The sequence below is a fragment of the Centroberyx affinis genome, unplaced genomic scaffold (assembly GCF_046629955.1).
Source record: "Centroberyx affinis isolate AG114_WGS23_722 - 3 ecotype Tasmania unplaced genomic scaffold, CSIRO-AGI_Caff_v1 ptg005676l_1, whole genome shotgun sequence".
Taxonomy (NCBI): domain Eukaryota; kingdom Metazoa; phylum Chordata; class Actinopteri; order Beryciformes; family Berycidae; genus Centroberyx; species Centroberyx affinis.
The window spans coordinates 116,728-136,440 of NW_027282863.1; the positions used below are offsets into that span (position 1 = coordinate 116,728).

Here is a 19,713-nt window from a genome sequence, read left to right on the forward strand (position 1 = left end):
ATGCATAAAATCAAGTAAAATACAACATTTTAAAAGAAGACTGCTGTTTGTGTGTTCTGGTTGGCTTGATTCATTGATATAAATACTGGAAACTTAATTGCCGTAATGATGTCCCACTGGTAATCCTGGCAGCGGTGTGGTTTGCTGTGGGGAAGTAGATTTTTCTCATAATACTACAACTACACAAATATCCACATTTCGTCCTTAGAAAGATTTAGAACTGATTTGGAGCTATACAATAGCAAAATGAATTTGTGACGATAAAAGGGTGAACATGAGCCTGTGCAATTGAAATTAAAAAAAGTTTAATAAATGATAAAAATCATTAGAATAACGTAGAAATTGTTCATCAGTGTAATTTTAGGGGACACAAGAATGGGTCAGACACATGATTCTTTAGAATCTCTATGGGATTGACCAGTCAAAGTATGCTATCAACAGAGGGCTTTCTGGTGATGTGGTGTACACTCTGGGGGCCATATTGGAGGTCCTCAGCTCTGGACAGCAGTGGTTGTGAACAGCTAATTGTTAACAGTATGAATTGGTATTTGGAGTCTGCTCAACTACACCTTGTCATTGAGGTTAATGCAAACTGTGAAAAGTTGGCCGGGTGCCTTCGAGTCAGTGGACAGAGTTTGTGTGGGTGGAAAAAAGGTGATGAATCCAACCTGCCCACCGGTGCATCAAGGTAAATGTTTCAAGCGCACCTAGGAGACTAGGAGGAGGGGCTTGACAAGTAGAAGACTATTTTCACAGTTTTCTGTAATATTCTATACCTTACATTCCTAATGAGTATTTAAACTGTTGACATTTGAAGCTTTACGGTGTTTTTTTTAACCCTCTTGCTGCTTTTTGGTAAATTTAAAGAAATGCCTCGGAACCTCTGGTCCAAACCAGGCCACGAAGCATCAAACTAGCTTGAGAAAGACCTGCAAGAATCACTGGACTCTGACGTGGTTGGCTAATGTCCATCTAAGTTTGTCAAAGTACAGCTAAACCAGATAAAACTCCATCGAAGTCTGACAAAAGACAGCTAAACCTGACGCAAGACCAGCTAAATCTGACAAAGTACAGCTACGAATGAGATTAGATGGCTAATGTCCGCTATCAAAAACTTTGGTGGCCATAATTGACTTAACTAAAGCTTCATTGTCAGGTGAGCTTCTCAAGAACATGGACAGTTGTTCAAGTGATCTTCATACTGAAATCGATCGTGTTTATTCTGAATTAGCCAAAGCTATGCCTCCTATATGATGGGGAGGAGGAGCATGGGCCAGTTCTTGACTACTTCCTAAATTGGTGTGAAAAGTCAAACCTTCTCCTAAACACCTCTAAAACAAAGGAAATGTCCATTGATTTTAGAAGACTGCAATCCTCCTCCCCTAAATGGGGAGCCAGTACAATCTGTTACAGATTACAAGTACCTAGGTATTGTCCTCGACCATAAACTTAAATGGGACCTGTGGACTGATCTGAAGTACTAAGACACAACAAAGAATGTACTTTCTAAAGAAATTGCTATCTTTTAATGTCCACAACAAAATGCTCCAAATGTTTTACTGTGCTTTTATTGAAAGTGTTTTAACCTTCTGCATCATCTGCTGGTTTGGCAATGCTACTGAGGCACAGAAAAAGACTGTCAGAGAAACTGTAACAACGGCCAGTAAACTGTTAGGGATTACGTTACCAAGTATGGAATGCATCTACAGAGATAGAACGTTGAAGAAGGCAAACAACATTGTGGGTGACCAGAGGCACCGCCTTGCCTCCTCATTTGAACTGTTGCCATCTGGGTGACGATATTGCCCCCCTCTATTCACTAAAAATAGATCCATGTTTCCATTTGTTCCACAAGCCATTACATTTTTAAACAGGTAATGCACCAGCACCTTACCCCCCATGCACTTTGGCCACTCCTTCCTGGTCACAAAAGATGTCCAGCTGGACTGGCCCGTCCCCCTCCTCCTGGTATGTGTATGGGTATATGTACGAGTATGTCTATTATGTCTACGAGTATGTCTACTGATGACATTGTTTGTCTATTGGTAACTATTATGTTATGTTACGTTATATTATGATATGGGTATGTTCGAGTATGACTATACTCCTACATTAGACATTTTTTCAGTAGAAAAAAAAACATAACTGAACAGATAAAGATTTACACACACACACACACTCATTAACACTTTAAGCTTTGAAACACTGTTTAACTTCTGATGGATGAGTGCCTTCACTTTGGCCGGTGTACGGTGGCCATTTTAGGACATCCTCAGCCACCTTTGTCATTCGTAGCTGTATTTTGTCAGATTTAGCTGGTCTTGCATCAGGTTAAGCTGTCTTTTGTCAGACTTAGATGGAGTTTTATGTGGTTTAGCTGTACTTTGACAAACTTAGATGGAGTTTGTCAGGATTAGCTGGACTTGTGTCAGGTTTAGCTAACTCCTGCAGAGGTGCAGACCTTCCTCAAGACACTGGAATAATCCACAATGTAACAATATAGTAACAATATATTTCTTATGGCTGGAACTTCACCTATTCATATTCTCGGGTGGCCTCAAGACATTTTGACACCAATAGATGGAGCCACAGGTGTGGCTCATTTATGCATTTCTTTCTCCAGGTTTCACTTTAGACATCTGGGTGTGGGAGGCAGGTTGGGATATAGGAAAAATTAGGGATTTCTTTCTTTATGAGAATGTTGATACTTTATGGCAGTGTGCACTAATGGGACTCTATCTTTTCTATTTTATTTTTTAATATAGAACTGATAATTTATTCCCTTCACAATCAATCTTCATTCAGAATTCTTCTCTGACAACACCTGTTATTTGCAGCTATTATCTGACTTCATGTAGATATCAGCCATTAATACTAAGGGTATCAAGCATGTAATTAAGAGACATAAAATCCTCTCTCAGCTGAAGAAAGTTAACTTTCATATAGCCATGCTTCAGGAGACTCACCTCACTGACCTTGAACACTTAAAACTGAAACGAGACTGGGTGGGTCAGGTATATTACTCATCATTTAATTCAAAAGGTAGAGCAGCAATACTTATTCAAACTGGATAAGGTTACCACAGATACAGAAGGAAGGTTTGTTATGATTTCTGGCTTCTTGTATGGTGAACATATAGTATTGGGCTCTCTATATGCCCCCAACACATTTGTTTCATTCTACTCCAAGCTCATGGCAGGGGTCTCCTCCATATCCCCACCATATGTGATCGTTGGGAAGGACTTCCACTGTATCATGGATCCTGAAATGGACCCTAAGCCCCTTGTAAAATGACCCAAGCTACAAAGAAGTTCTGTTCTGACCTGGGCCTGCTTGATGCATGGAGAGTGGTCAATTCAAGTGAAAAGGATTATACATTTTTATCTCTCTACGTCACCATTTCCTCTCGAGGATTGATTATTTCTTCATGTCGAAGATGTTTGTGGAACAATTTGAAAAAGGTTGCCTTCCACCTAGTTTTAAGCTAGCTAATATTTCATTAATTTTAAAGAAAAACAACTCCCCAGAAAACTGCGCCTCCTATAGGCCTATAAGCCTGATTGAGGTGAATTCTAAGTTCTAACCAGCCTGGTTAAGCCTGATCAAACAGGGTTTATACATAATAGATACTCTTATACAAATGTTCAGCGATTTCTTAAAATAATTTACTATTGACAGAGTACTCATAACAGAGTTCTTGCTGTTTCTTTAGACGCCGACAAGGTATTTGACATGGTGGAGTGGGAGTACCTGTTTGAAGTCATGGAAAGGTTTTTTGGATGTTTCTTAGGATGGGTCAAAGTATTGTACAGCTCTCCAGTGGCAGTGAGGTTCTTGTCAATAGTTGCTCCTCAACTTTTCTCCATCTCGGTAGACAGACTTGCCAGGGTTGCCCACTTTGTCCACTCGTGTTTGCTATTGCCCTCGAGCCATTCGCAGAGACAATCAGTGGCCACAGGGGGAATACAGGGGTCCAGCTTAGGAAGAATACCATCAGATAGCCCTGTATGCAGATGATATTTTGCTATTCATTAGCAATCCTGAAACGTCCATCCCAGAGGTCTTATCTATTATGAAGAAAATCAAAAAAAGTTAATTTTGATAAATCTGAAGCTTTGCTCCCAGGTGACTTGACAAGTCTCTCTGTTGCCTTTGAATCTATATAAATAAAAATTTTCCCCAACTGTGACAAACACTAAAAATGACCTTAATCGCTGGTACTACTTACCTGTATCAAGGTTAGGTAGTGTTATTAAAATGAATATCCTCTCAACGGTCCTCTATCCCAGTGGTTCTCAACGTGGGGTCCGGGGACCACCAGGGGTCCTTGAGGGGGTTCCAGGGGGTCCCCAGCAAATTGATGAATTGTTAAACTTCAGCAATATTTCATTTACAGGAAGTTGAAACCATCAGAGAATGTAGAAGAATGACTGTTTTGATCATAGTTTCTCTGTTATCTCTCTACCTACAATACAGATAGTCATGGAAGTCTGGACCAAATCATATCTAACAATAAAATATATTCTCAGATTTGGGTCCGAGAGACGAAATTTCATCAAATGGGGGTCCGTGACCCTAATGTGGACTAACTTAGGGTCCTTGATATGAAAAAGGTTGAGAATCACTGCTCTACCCTATGCAAATGTTACCATTTAGGATTAATACATCTGCTATTTCTATTGAAAAGGCCCTTTCTAAATTTATATGGGAAAAAGCCACAACTGAAGTTAAAGACTCTACAGCTGCCGACAGAGAAAGGACCTGCTTTACCTAGTCTTCTCTATTATAACTGGGCTTGTCACTCTCGAACAGTATACAGCTGGATACAGAACTTTGAAATACCAAAGAGCTTGGTGTTGCTTCCCCCTCACCTTATTCAGCTTTTTGGCAGACGACGTACAGCTTCTCCCTAAAATTAGGAAAAATCCAATGGTAATTAATACACAAAAAAATTGGCATCATATCACCAAATGTGCAGGCCGCAACAGTTATCCAACAGCTTTACTCCCATTAGCTCAAAACAAGGCCTTACCCCCAGGCCAAGGAAAGGGCATTTTTGAAGATTGGCACATGAGAGAGGCTAGGCTTATGGGGGATTTGTACAAACACTTCATCCTATCCGACAGGTTTTGGGAGGTCTGGGAGGCAGACATTGGGGCTGATCCTGGACACAAAGCACTGTCCGTTGTGATTGAGATTGCTAGGAAAACCTTCACTTACAACAGGCTTCGGTGAGAGCCAGTATAGGATTCTCCATAGTCAACATACACCTTATTTCTTGAGAAAAATCAACCCCTAGATCTCTCCCCTTTGTATTAAATGTAAAAAAGGAGGTGGAAACTTATTATATGGCAATGCCTTGCAATAGGTTTGTTCATACTGGGTCTCCCTGCAGAGGATCTCTCCTTGACCCCTAAACAGTACAAACTAATAGAAAAAAATACTACTTCTAGCTGGAAGGTCTGTTATATTTCAATGGATTAAAGATGGTCCTCCCACTGTTACACAGTGGTACAGAGAGACATTCAGACTTCTCCCCATGGAGCGTCTCAGTAGTTTAGTTTATTTTCATTCCACATATGCATGACATACATACAGGGAACAAAACATCATTTCTCTTGGACTACAGTGCAACATAGAACACGTAACATATATAAAAAGTGCCACTATAAAAGGCTGTTTTCTAGAATATGGTCTGTTTTCTAGAATATGGCAACCACTGTTAGATCACTTAGCCAGAGATCTTACATATCTGCTATTGAATGGTAGACCAATTTGTATTGGAACCCCACTCCTCGTTTTTTGATCGTTTCCGATGCAGATTTGCCCTTGTGTCATTTTTAAGGGTGTAACTGCAAAAAACATCTATATTAAACAGTGAAGGTTTTATTTCATTTTTTTCCTCATTCCTCAATCTAAATATGAATTGATTTAGATTATTTCAATTGGAAAGTGGGAGCGGGTTCTGGGGGTGGATAATAGGGCCCAATGACTAGTGCTATGATGGTGTGATAACCTCATGTTTCAAATTGATTTTACTTTATCTCTTTGCAATGTGCCAGTAAAAATGAGTGCCAGTTTCATTTGATGAACTGCAGCCCTAACATGACTCCATGAGGCAAAAAACCTGTTCATAAGGTTCTACTACAACAAAAACATTTCAGTCAATATCCTAATCTGATTAAATTCATCAAAAGACCCTTGGGTGCAGAACTGTAGTGTTGGAAATACATGACCAACATATACATTTATCTACATTTAACAACTGTATGGTAAATGAGCACATTTACCTGTAAATGTATACATTTACCATTTTCCCACATTTACTGCAACATGGAATGAAATGAAAAGAAAATCTTAATGCCGTGACTCAAAAGAATTTATAGTATGGAAATATTCTCATGAAATGGTAGGAATGTCTGAATTTGTTGAAACTGACAGTTTTGCTATAAACGGATGATGTTCTTGGTGGTGTTGTCTAGTATGACTGTGCTTTTCTGCCATTGTTAAGACCAATGTCAGATAGCTGCTGGTATTTCCATCCAAGGTAAACTCTATAGGTTAGCTGTTACAAACACAGGCACACAGATCCTTCATTAAACAGTTATTGTTTCTCATCCTCTTGACATATCAGTCACTCCAGCACTCTCCAGCTCCTTATAATCAGCTTTACTATGTGTTGCAGTTTATGATGGCGTCTATAGACTCGAAGTTTGATAAGATGATAAGCAGTTAGTCAATGTCAATAGATAGTCACAGAGGTCAGAGTAAATGCCAATTCCTCAGGTGGAAGGATACTGATGGACTCGGCTGCTGTGGTAGCAGGGCTGGCAGGATGATAAAAGAGCACCCTTGGGTGGCCCAGATGCTCTGGTATTAATAACCTCACAGATCGGAACAGCACAATAGGGCACTTGTTTAGTCGGCTAAAAATACACCACTTAGTGCACCTAGGACACTTCTTCGTCCTGCATTTGAATACTTGGGAAACTGGATTCAGAGTCAACATGAGTGGTAACATGCTGTCTTGTTTGAAATACTTATGTTCTGTCCCTTGAAGAGTGGGGTGGTGATGCTCTTGATGGGAATGGCTAGTGACTAGTCACAACTATCTTTGACGCACTATGTTTCATTATATTGTGATGCCAACTTAATCAGATATTCTAGCATAGAGTCAAAATCACTTAATCTTTCAAAAATGTAACCCTCCCTAAAATAGCTGCTAACCCTCAAAGAATTTCATTAGTCTGGAATTCAGTGGAGAGTTTTTTTCCTGTTCAGCCTGAAAATTGTCAATTTTTTTAAATATTTTGTTAAATATTGGCACAAAATATTCTTGTTATTATTATATAATAATATCTTATTATATCGTAACATCTTAACTGAAGGACATGGAACGAGGACAACAGGACCTCACATGCAGTGCAGTGGGACAGTATGATAGAAAACAATACAAACCATACTCAGTATCTGTACATGTTGTACGTATCACATATAGTACTGTTGCAGTTGAAGGAAGTATGGTGAGTGTCCTGAAGTAAGCTATTAGTTATACAACACAGAAATAATTCCTAAGTCTCCAAAGTGGCATAGTTGCAGAGCATTGCTTATTGTGATTAGCTAATGCTAATCTATATTGTTCCTCCATTGACAGAGAGCACAGCGAGAGGCAGGACTCAGCACTTTCAGACCTGGACGAGGCAGACGGCAAGGCCCGGGCCTTGCAGACAGGTACGTACTACCAAATGATGAGCTTCATCATACTATAAAGCAAGGAATCTCTGTTTGTATGTGTGTCCTTCACATATCTCAAGAACCGTTCGTCCGATCTACTTCACACTTGGTTGGTGTATTGCTGGGGACCCAAGGACGTGCAGACCCAAGGACATGCAGTGTCGAGTGTGAAGTTGTTTGGATGAGCGGTTCTCGAGAAAGCTGCAGGCATGTTTTGAACGGGCACTGCACTAGTAAAGTTAAAAGCCGAAAAGCTTTTTAGAACTTTGACCCATCTTAACGCAAGATTTTACTCCAGTGTTGGAATTTCTCCGCCAACAAAGTTTGAAGAAGGTTATGTTTTCACCTCTGTCTGTTTGTCTGTTTGTTAGCAAGATATCTCAAAAAGTGAGCTCCAAAACAAAAGGAATTAAAGGAATTGTTCAGCCCAAAATGGAAATGAAAATTATCGTTGCCTACTCCTCCCCATGTCAGCGGCAAATGAAGTTCATACAACCACAAAACACAACGGGTTAGCTACTGCAGTTCCATCTTGTCCTTCTAACAAACGAGTTCCAAAATGAACATTAAATGACTATAAATTTTGAGTCGGTGTTTTGTAGCTGAACAATTTATCTGAGTCCAAAAGGCCTAGATTTATCAAATTATGTGGCAACACTTTACAATAAGGGTCACTAAATTAAGGGTTCGTTAATGCTTAATAATTGTTAGTTAATGCTTAATAAGGGTACTTAATAAACATTAACTAACCCTTAATTAACAGTTAACTAATGTGTAATTTACTAATGGTGTTCATGTTAACTAAGGTATTAACTTATACATTATTTAATAGTTTATAAAGATGACTATTAAATAATGTAGAAATTAATACCTCAGTTAACATGAACACCATTAGTAAATGATTACTAGACACATTAGTTAACTGTTAAGTAAGGGTTAGGTAATGCTTATTAAGCATTAACTAACCCTTAATTAATGTACCCTTATTGTAAAATGTTACCAATTATGTAGTGTTATTCTAGGCAGAGAAAACGGTAAATACCTCTTCTTGTGTAGTGTGGCAACCCAAACAAGGAAATGGGCTGATCCTGCTTCCAACTGGCCAGCCAATACAGGAGGTTGGGGGCACTAATCACTCATGCTTTCAAAAAGGAAGACTCATAGTACAACATAATGAGGTAAATATAGGTATTTTGGGCTCAGTACAATTGTACAGTCTCAGCTGACATTAGGGTGAGTAGACCATGAACAGAATTTTAATTTTGGGGTGAACTGTTTATTTAAAATGCCCTGAGAAACACTGTAGAAATCATTGTGGAATGCTATCTCTGGAAAACCGAGCCACCAAAAGTATGGGCATCCTTTCTTCAGCAAGCAGAAATCCAAATCCATACACACCGCCACCCGTCCAGCATTATTCACTTCTCTATTCGCTAGTGTCTACATGCACCATTACAGTAACTACGCCATTATATTAACTGCACATCTCTGGGCTGCGTGACCACTGAAGATGTCAAATCCCCCTCCCTCTTCCTCTCCGTCTGACTGGCAGAGTGCTACCGCTGGCCTAGCGAGTGTCTAATCTGCCGCTGCCAGCTGCCTGCATGAGGGCCAACAAGCGGCCTGTCATAGTGCATCAGTGCTGGTCCAACATGCAGACTCTGCAGTGGCCAAGCGGATGTGCTGGACTGTCACAGCTAACGTAGCTAGCCAGCTTAAAGGAATAGTTCACCCAAAAAGGAAAATTCTGTCATCATCTACTCACCCTCATGCCAAATGAAACACAAGTGAAATTTGTTAGTCCATATAACACACAGGGAGGTTGCCAGCACAACTTGGTAGCAGCCTTCTCCAAAACAACTGAAGTCAATGGGGACCAGTTCTTTAGAGTTCCAAAACAAACAGCCAAACAATCACACTGTGAATAGAAAGACCTATACACCATTATTTGTTGCAAATCAATCAGCTGTAGTTAAGCTTTGCACTAAATGATGGTGTAAATATACTGTAGGTCTTTTTGGAACTCTGAAGAACTGGTCCCCACTGACTTCAGTTGTTTTGGAGAAGGCTGCTATGGAACCTGGCAACCTCCCTGTGTTTCAACTGGCATGAGGGTGAGTAGATGATGACAGAGTTTTCATTTTTGGGTGAACTATTCCTTTAATAGTCCATTTGAAGGATAATTCCAGTTATTTTCAACCTGGGCCTTATTTCCCTTCTTTTTTACCATTATGACAATTGACTGTGTTCAAAATGTCATCACTCACATCACTGTGGAGCTTTACATACCTCCAGGTCACCGGGAGGGTTGCTGTCCAATTCTCACACACACACGCACACACACACACACACACAAGGCAAAAGCAGTAATCTCCAACAGTTGAATCCAAAAAGCGACCAAAAAAAAAACAGTCAAACTTGTGTAAGGATACTGAAATGTATATACACGCTAAATATTTTTTAAAAGAAAGCTAAAAACATATCTCTTCACTTTAGCCTTTAACTAGCTCTGACTTTCCTGATACAGGCCTGAAACTCTTTTTTTCACTTATGCAGTGCTGCACTTCTTTTAAAATGTTGTATTTTACTTTTATGCATTCTATGTACTCTATTTTTTTACTTTATTTTTATTATTATTATTCAGTGGGTTTTATTTTCCACCTTATGTTATGCATTCCTCATTTTTATCTTATTTTTACTTTTATTTATTTTACATTAATTATTATTATTATTATTATTCTATCCCTGTTTTTATGCTCATTCTATGTCTATTTTCATGTGAAGATGCATTCTATGTATTCTATTCTCATCTTTATCTTTTACTATTATTATCAAGTTTTATGTGAAGCACTTGGTGCATGTAATTTCTTTGTTGTAAAGCACTTTGAGCTGCAATTCTTGCATGAAAGGTGCTATACAAATAAAGTTTATAATTATTATTATTACTATTATTTCACACATGTCTAAACAAATGGATTTTTCTTGCAGCGCTTGAAGCAACTCAGGCTGAACTTTTGGACCTGAAAAGCAAATCTGACAAAGAGTCGACGACAAAGTAAGTCCTCTTCCCCGCGGCTTAAGGAGTACATTATCTCTGTCTCGTCTCTTTATTCATCTGTCTCTCTTATTTCCCCTCCCTGACTCTTAACTTCAGCTGTCTGTCAAAACCTCAACAGTGACGATCACACAGACAAACACTCAATCACTCCTTAAAACCTCAGAAGAACTCCGCCCTTTGATTAGGGGCTAGAAACACCCTGTGGTCGCCAGCTGGAGCGATTCCACCTGAATCTGTGGAAAACGCCATCTCCTCGCAGCTCTTTCCATAACCATCATATCACACCGCCTCATAATACTTTCCTCCCAGTCACACACTTTTCATCTCCGCCGAGATCTCTGTGTGTGCAAGCGCCAGTAAGTATATCCAGCCTTGCCCTGAAATGAATGGAGCAGAATGGAAATTGTAATTACCGAGCGAATTGAAAAGTGGCTGACGAGAATTATGACCGCAATGGTGCACAGACATGCTCAGATGTGTGTGTGTGTGTGTGTGTGTGTGTGTGTGTGAGAGTGTGTTTGTTTATTTGTTAGGATCCCCATTAGCTTTGCCCTAAAGCACAGCGAGTCTTCCTGGGGTCCACATTTAAAAACATACATTAAACATTACAGTCAACACAAATGGCAAACATAAACATAAGACATATATTTAAAAAAAAAAATAACATTATTATGTATGAGTAAAACTTACACTGATGACTCTCTCAACAGTTACCAGCAAAAACAACAAATCCGCATATGCATAACATCCTACAAATATGATGTTCCTAGGTGTTTCCTTATTTGCTTTTTAAACATTGATTTCTGTGTTCATTTAGTCAGTAACAGTGGTAAAGAATTCCATGTTTTCTTTGCTCTATATACTACTGTGTGTTTAAGGAGTGTGTGTGTGTGAGTGTGTGTGTGTGCCCTGTACAAGACTGGGATCTACCAACATTTGCTGGGTACACACTAGAGGTGTTTTTTTTTTCATATAATTTTTTAATGATACAAAAAACATGCAAGAATAACGGGTCCTAGTAATTGCTACACAGTACCACAAAGTACCAGGACACATACCACCAAGTACTACAAAGAGCCACAGTATACCACAAAGCGTATCACAAAGCGTACCACAACATACCACAAAGTACCTCAATGTATCTCAAAAGTGTACTAAAATCACAAAGTACCTCAAAAGCTTAGCCACAAAATACCACAGTGTACCGCAAAGAACCACAAAGTACCTCAAAGCGTACCACAAAATACCACCGAAGAACCACAGTGTACCACAAATGTAAATGCGAGTAACTATATTAACACATAAAAAATATCTGTTATGTATACCTTTGAGCGAAAAGTTCTTTGATACTACATGTGTTTTGAGCTTTCTGGACAATTCACACTGTATTTTAGAACCGGAGGGTCCAGCCTGGTCTGAGCAGATAGTGATGGAAGTGATGGATGATGATCATTCTGAAAGCTCCAGACCATTTAAAACCCTCCAGATAGTTTCAAATCACGGCTGATTTTTTGGCTTGAAAAAAAAGCAACAGCGGGATGCTGTGACTGTGAATATTCCTCCTGAATCTGATGAATCGGAATCGGAGCTCCATGCTCTTTTCCAGCCCCGCCCGGTTTCACATTCATACGGTTCCACACATTCACACTGGGAGTTGGCCAGTACAACCACAGTCTTCTGCTGTCGGCCACAAACCCTCATGCCGGCTGAAACATGTTGGTTTTACTAATAAATATTTGTTCCCAGTACTGCAAGTGTCGCCGGATTTTTCTTTCCTGGACAGTGGGAGCTTCCCAGTGCAGCCGCGGTCTTCTACTGGTGGCCACTGAGCAGCAGTTGGGTGTGTGTGTGTGTGTGTGTGTGTGTGTGTGTGTGGTGTGCATGTGTGGTCTCTCCTGACTGTTTGGATGGTATAACCTGTGGTTCAGGTGATTTCCACATTGGTTTCTCACCTTAAATGTTGTCTGTTGTTTCCCTCTTCCTGTCCCGCGTTGAGTGCCACAGGCTAGTTCAAGTTTCTCTCTCTTTCTCTCTCTCTCTCTCCCTCTCTCTCTCTCTCTCTCTCAATTTTCAATTCAATTCAATTCAAGGAGCTTTATTGGCATGACGTACATGTGCACATGTTGCCAAAGCATAGAGTCAAACATAAATGAGATAGAAATAAAGTAAAATAAAAATGAAATAAACTGCATATTAAATATATAGATTCATCACATAGAATATTTCTGGACAGTAACAACAATAACAGTGATGATTACAAAAAAAAGCAAAGTTAAAGAAGAGTTTACGGAGTTGATGGAGTTGATTTGATCTCTCTCTCTCTCTCTCTCTCTCTCTCTCTCTCTCTCTCTGTGTTTCCGCCCCTCTGCATTTACCAGTCACGTTCTTAGAGGAGACATAATTACAACCACCAAACCAAGATTCCAATTACCAGTCCTGTGTCATTTCCCCAGTACTCACCTTTTACCACCAATTTGGAAGGGAAGGTTTGTGATTTGCTCTATGACCAGACCTCTTTATCTCAGGGTGGTCTGAGGCAGAGAGCTATTAGAGAGAGACACGTAGGCCTGCAGAGAGTGAAGACGAAACAAAAAACGAAAACTCAATTTCCTTAAACTTATTTTAGTAGAATCTTTTAAATCGGGGCTTAAAACGTTTCTGTTCGCCAGGGCTTTTAAAGAAATTTAGGGCAACACTCGTCTGCACTGGAATATTTATTTATTTGTATCTTTTATATTTTCTTTTAATGCACTTTCACTTTTCTTCATCTTTTTTTAATCTTCTTGCACTGTCTTTTTTTTTTTATCTATGTCTTTATTTTTTATTTTATTTATGTAAAGCACTGTGAATTGCTGTTGTGTATGAAATGTGCTATATAAATAAACTTGCCTTGCCTAGTTTAATTTCATCACGACCAAATTTGGTAAGAAAATGTAAAGTTCAGTTCAGTTTATTCACAAATCAGTTAAAATACAAGTACAATCATATGAGACATAATGGAGATATGTGAAATGGGACACCCTGATAAGCTATCTGAAGCTTGAGAATAGGGGCCCAGACACTAAGCAGATAGTATTTAAAATATATGTTTACTAGCACGTCTAGATTAAAAGTGCATGTATTATAAGTAACATTTACAACCTACAAAACATTTAAGACTAACCTAAGACCCTAAAAAGTCCTACTAAATGGTCCTAAGACATTTATTCCATCAGTCTAAACATTGATTAAATAGGTAAAAAATGTAAAAATAGCAGAAAGTCCAGTATGGTGGACATTGAAAGCGATGTGTGAGTAGGACTCAGCACCTTCCAAAGAATCTAGGGACGCAAGAATTTTTTCTTCACCACAAACGGTTCAGGAGTTATTGGCCAAAACGTAAAGTTGCTTATTATAGCGCCACCATCTGGTCAATGTGTGTGGGCTGCCTTGCCTGAGCAGTGGGGGGCCGTAGGAGCCCACCTGCCAAATATGGTTTCTGTAGGACTTATGGTCTCTGAGCTGCAGGCCCCTTTAGCGGAGAAAAAGAAGAAAGAATCAGCAAAATTGGCATCCTGACCATGTTACAGTTTTCGTGCAGGAGCTTGCACAGAGCTCGTCTGACCTGGGAACAGTTAAGACTCGAGACATTTTTTTGCACACTTCATGTTCCTCGCTGGATTTGTCTCAGGTCCTTTTTTTTTTTTATATCTGGCTTGAGGTTTGAAATCGAAATGGCTGGTTGACCTTATACTAAGATGCAGAGTCCTAACCTCCACGGAGATTTAAGACCGAAGTCTCGAAGTCTCGATATAAAGTTAGCTTTCACGTTTCAAACAAACCAAATTTATGATTCAGTCGCTCAGCCACAGCCATCCCGCTACATCTTTACGTGTCGCGGCTTGAGCGATGTGGAAGATGATTCGAGCAGATGTCTTCCGAAAAACGCTGAGGGGGAATCTCTTAAATATTTCCGTGGCGTTCGAGTTCCTGAGATGACAGTTGAAACGGTGGAGCCTTGACCATTCATGTGCGGAGAGATTGAAAACTACATCTGTTTCCTTTCCTGTCTTCACATCCAGCGTCAGACCCGGGCGCTTCGGCACAGGGGGGGGGGGGCTGCTGGGACAGGAAACTTTGCAGGAAATGTGATATTAGCGCTTTCCTTGTGTGTGTGTGTGTGTGTTCATAAGTGTGTGACTGCCTCCCTCCCTTAACTTAACTGCTTGAGGAGTCAGTGTGTTTTCTCATGGGAGCCGCTAAGATGTACAGCGAATGCCTCGTGTCGGGAGGCCAGTTCCCGTAGTCTGGCTGGTGTCAATGTGGTTCATATGTTCAGAAAAAACATACAGACTCATATGAACGAATAGTCCAGTGGTCAGTGCGTACACATGAAGGAATAAGGGTCATTCTATCTGAAATCAGGCAGGCTGTCACAACTATGTCTCAGAATTCCAGTTAAGGTCCAGGATGGCCATTTATTATTGGGACAATGTTTTCAGATAGCAGTTTCTCTGGAAATGATTGTGATAAAAAGCAGAATTTAGGGGGTGAGGTAGCTTATACATAACTTAACGGTCCCAGATGGTGTAAAGCAGGACTCCCCTTGCCTCTGTGATGATAAAGGAGTTGGATGGTCTGTCTAAAACTGGTGAAAGTATCAAAACGCACGGTCGCCAACTAAATCCAGAAAAGCGAGCCTCTAAACGAGCCGCTTGGACTTCCGTAAATTTGTGGCGTCACAAAGGTTCGCTCATTATCATTTTTGTTAGAAATAATAGACTAACAAAGTGTTTTTTGTGTTTTGATACTTTCACCATGTTAGATAGACCATCCAACTCCTTTATCATCACAGAGGCAAGGGGAATCCTGTTTTACACCATATGGGACCTTTAATTTGTAAAGCACCTTTCAAGCATAGAGCACAAAGTGCTTTCCAGAAGAAAGAAGGATAAAATACAAAGACAGAAACAGCTATAAAAACAGAAATATAAAATGCAAGAACAAGGATAAATGCAGAAACATAATGATAAAACTGCAATAAAAAAAATCCAAAAACAGGGAATAAAATACAAAAACACAATGGTAAAAAACATGGACACAGCACTAACATGTAAAGAGCAGCACTATCAAACATTAGGGAAAGCAATTTTGTAGAAATGGGTTTGAAGGCGAGATTTAAAAGCATAATGTTTTTTTAATATATTTAATTGTTACTGTTAAAAGCCGTTTATAAAAGTTGCAGTGAAATTATCCAACACCGGGAACACCCCCTTAGTCATGTGGAAAATGATTTAGCCCAGCCCAGTGTCTGCTGGTGTTCCAACGATTTTCTGTGGGAGAAGCGACTCATCAGGAATAGAAAACTGTAGTGGCATTACCAGTCTAAACTCTGAACTCACTAATTCACTCCTACGGCACAAGACACTCAAAAAACCCTCACCTCCCACTGTGCCACACCTCAAGAAATCAAGTTTCAATTCGATATAGAGCAGTCACAGTTTGGGATAAATTTTCTTATTTAGCAGATTTATCTCCCTTCTTAAATGCATTTAAAAGAAGACTGCTAATACTCTCAATTATACATTTGATCGCTTACCTAATAATAATAATAATAATAACTAGAAGGGCACTCGGAGAGCGCAGACCTCCACCAAGGTTCGTGCTATTATTGCTTGTTCGTGAGTCGGATCCGGATCCGGATCCGGATCAAAATTTAATGGGTTCTTCCTTGGCCCATGCTACACCCTTCCACCAAGTTTCATGAAAATCGGGCCAGTAGTTTTTCCGTAATCCTGCTGACAGACAAACAAACAAACAAACGGCACCGAAAACATAACCTCCTTGGCGGAGGTAATAATAATTGTATTTTCATTATTGTAACTATGAACTCTCAATTTTTGTAACTTAATTATTATAACCTCAGTGAGGTTTTGATATAAACTCATCTTGGGCTTTTTCCCTCACCTGCACATGTACATTTCTTTCCCTTTCTTTCTTTCTTTGTTAATTCTCTTAATGTATTTTTCCTTTTTTATTATTATTATGTATATATATTCTTTTGCTTGTTGTTTCTTTTTAATATGCAAGTAAACCAAACGAAGAGAAAAGAAAGGAAAGAGAGGAAAACAGGCATTTACACAGTTTCATCAAGAAAGGTTCCGTGGTTACTTTTCTACTGAAGAGAGAGAGAGAGATTCTCAGAACTCAAATATTTTCTTGACATTTGGCCCTAATCCTCTTCCGTACGTTTCATAAACTACAGTAGTAGTAGTATAAGTTCACATTCTGTTGTTTCAGTTGAATTGTAGCTACAAAAAGCCAAAATGTCTCAGCAGATCCCCCCACCTGATGAACAAGCTTCAAGCAGAGGGAGGTGAGCTTAGTGTGATGCTAGAAACATTTATAATGCTAGAAACAGAGATAATATAAGTCTGAATAGGATTTTTATGCAGCCTCATATGATCAAAACGCCTGCAGGCCCATCTCTGGATCTTTTTTACATGCTAATTATACTCTCATACATTGTAGTACACTTCATTATACCCATATTTGTCCCCTCACAAAATGCATATACATATTTTATATCATCTCTTAAAAATATATATTCAAATTATTCAATCAAAGCCAAAAAAAAAATAGCTAAAACTTGATTCGAATATTTCACGAGCTAATACGTAATATTCTCTTGATTGGTATTTCTGTCATTTAAATCTGGCATCTCCTGTGTGTGTGTGTGGGTGTGTGTGTGTGTGTGTGTGGAGGAAGGTGTTGCTAACCTCTCTTGTCTATATTTATAAGTGAAATCACAGACAGTGCTGTGAGAAAATATTTGCCCCATCTGTGATCTTCTACAGTTTTGTACATTTTCATATTTAATTTGATCAGATATTAAGGCAGAGAATCACACTGGAGGCAGCTACTTTTGATGCCACACATCATCACATCATGCATCAATGTGTTTTAACTACATACTAGATATTATCATTATTAGGGCTGGGCAATATATCTATATTATATCGATATTGTGATCTCGTAATATCGTGATATGGCATAAGTGTTGTCTTTTCCTGGTTTTAAAGGCTGCATTACAGTAAAGTGATGTCATTTTCTGAACTTACCAGACTGTTCTAGCTGTTCTATTATTTGCCTTTACCCACTTAGTCATTATATCCACATTACTGATGATTATTTATCAAAAATCTTATTGTGTAAATATTTTGTGAAAGCACCAATAGTCATCCCTACAATATTGTCGCAATATCGATATCGAGGTATTAGGTAAAAAATATTGTGATATTTGATTTTGTCCATATTGCCCAGCCCTAAACATTATTGTAAAAGGACAGTTTGATAAGTTGGACTCCTTACCTTGTACAGTATCCAACAGGCAGCATCTATTATCTTTGGCAGCAGTAAGACCTAGTGTTGGAAAGCAAGATGGTCACAAGGTAAAGTTGTCATGGGGTATCAGCGGCTCCATTGATTTTACCCGAGCTCGTCTTTATTTAGCAGCCATTCAGTGAAAACCTTACAGAAATAACACACCAAGAACTGGAATACATATTGCACTATAAAAAACCTGCTTCTAGTGACCCATATTAGGGATTTAAGGTGGCTTTCATACCAGCATCATTTAGTCCGGACTTTAGGACCTTTTTGCTAAGTTCAGATCTTTTTTTTTTTTTTTTAAACTTTGTTTATTGGATTTTCAACATAACCAGCATTTATACAATAATTGCACTTGTAAGTTATTTAGTAGGAATATAGAACAACACATCAACAACAACAATACGACAAGACAGGGTAATCACAAAAAGAAAAAAAAAAAAAAGAAACAAAAATATGTTTTGGTACAATTGTTTACAGGTCAACTAGATCAGACAATACAGTCCTCCTTAACGTCCTAGATGTCGTGTAAACACATGCCAGGCCTCTTACATCACCAGAATGTGTCATGTCCTCACCTCCATCCAATGAGGATAAAGATAAAAAATATGTATAAATATACATCACTCTGGAACTGAAGTGTAGTCGCTTAACATAAGAAAAGAAGGGGGCCCACATTGCACAGAATTTGTTCATAGACCCATTAAGTGTGTGTTTAATTTTTTCCAACTTTATGCAGTTTAGAACGGCTTTAATCCAAAGAGCATGAGAAGGGGGTGCAGAGGATTTCCATCTAAGCAAGATTAATCGCCAACAAAGTGACAAAGGCAATTACTTATTCATTTTGGTCAGTCGTAATGTGGGTGAGGAAACCCCAGATAACGCAATAAAAGGGTCTGGTCCGATCTGTGTGCCACTTATTTCTGAGAGTGTGTTGAAGATGTCTTTCCAGAAACCAACAAGAGATGGACAACACCAGAATATGTGTACATGATTTGCAGGGGACTGGTTAGGGCTGGGCGATATATCAATATTATATCGATATCGTGATATGAGACTAGATATCGTCTTAGATTTTGGATATCGTAATATGGTGATATGGCATAAGTGTTGTCTTTTCCTGGTTTTAAAGGCTGCATTACAATAAAGTGATGTCATTTTCTGAACTTACCAGACTGTTCTAAAACAGGGAAGGAAACCCTGTCTTTGCATTTTATTTTGATCACAGTCTTGTTTTAATGAAAGTGCTTCTGACATCTCACATGTGGCTTTGACTTACAACTGAACATTTAGCCTACTTTGTAGAAAATACCGAGATATATATCGTGTATCGCCATTCAGCCTAAAAATACCGAGATATGATTTTTGGTCCATATTGCCCAGCCCTAGGACCGGTTACATCTTACACAGTTAGGGTTCACAGTTCAGATCATTTTGACAGGAGTGAACGCGCCATGCGGACTCGGGTGCGGACCAAAGTCTTGCAAAAGGTTCGTCAAAAAACGGCGGTCTTGGTCCTCTTCCATTCGGAAAGTGGCGCGGATCATTTTGGT

General features: G+C 39.2%; 1 protein-coding gene across 1 annotated transcript in view; it reads left to right on the plus strand.

The window, feature by feature from the left end:
* Positions 1-19,713, plus strand: part of cux1a (cut-like homeobox 1a) — a 182,952-nt gene that overhangs the window by 88,235 nt on the left and 75,004 nt on the right. The window contains exons 8-9 of the mRNA XM_071547106.1: positions 7,655-7,731; positions 10,723-10,789. Of these exons, the coding sequence (XP_071403207.1) occupies positions 7,655-7,731; positions 10,723-10,789 (144 nt within the window). The remainder of the gene's footprint in view (positions 1-7,654; positions 7,732-10,722; positions 10,790-19,713) is intronic.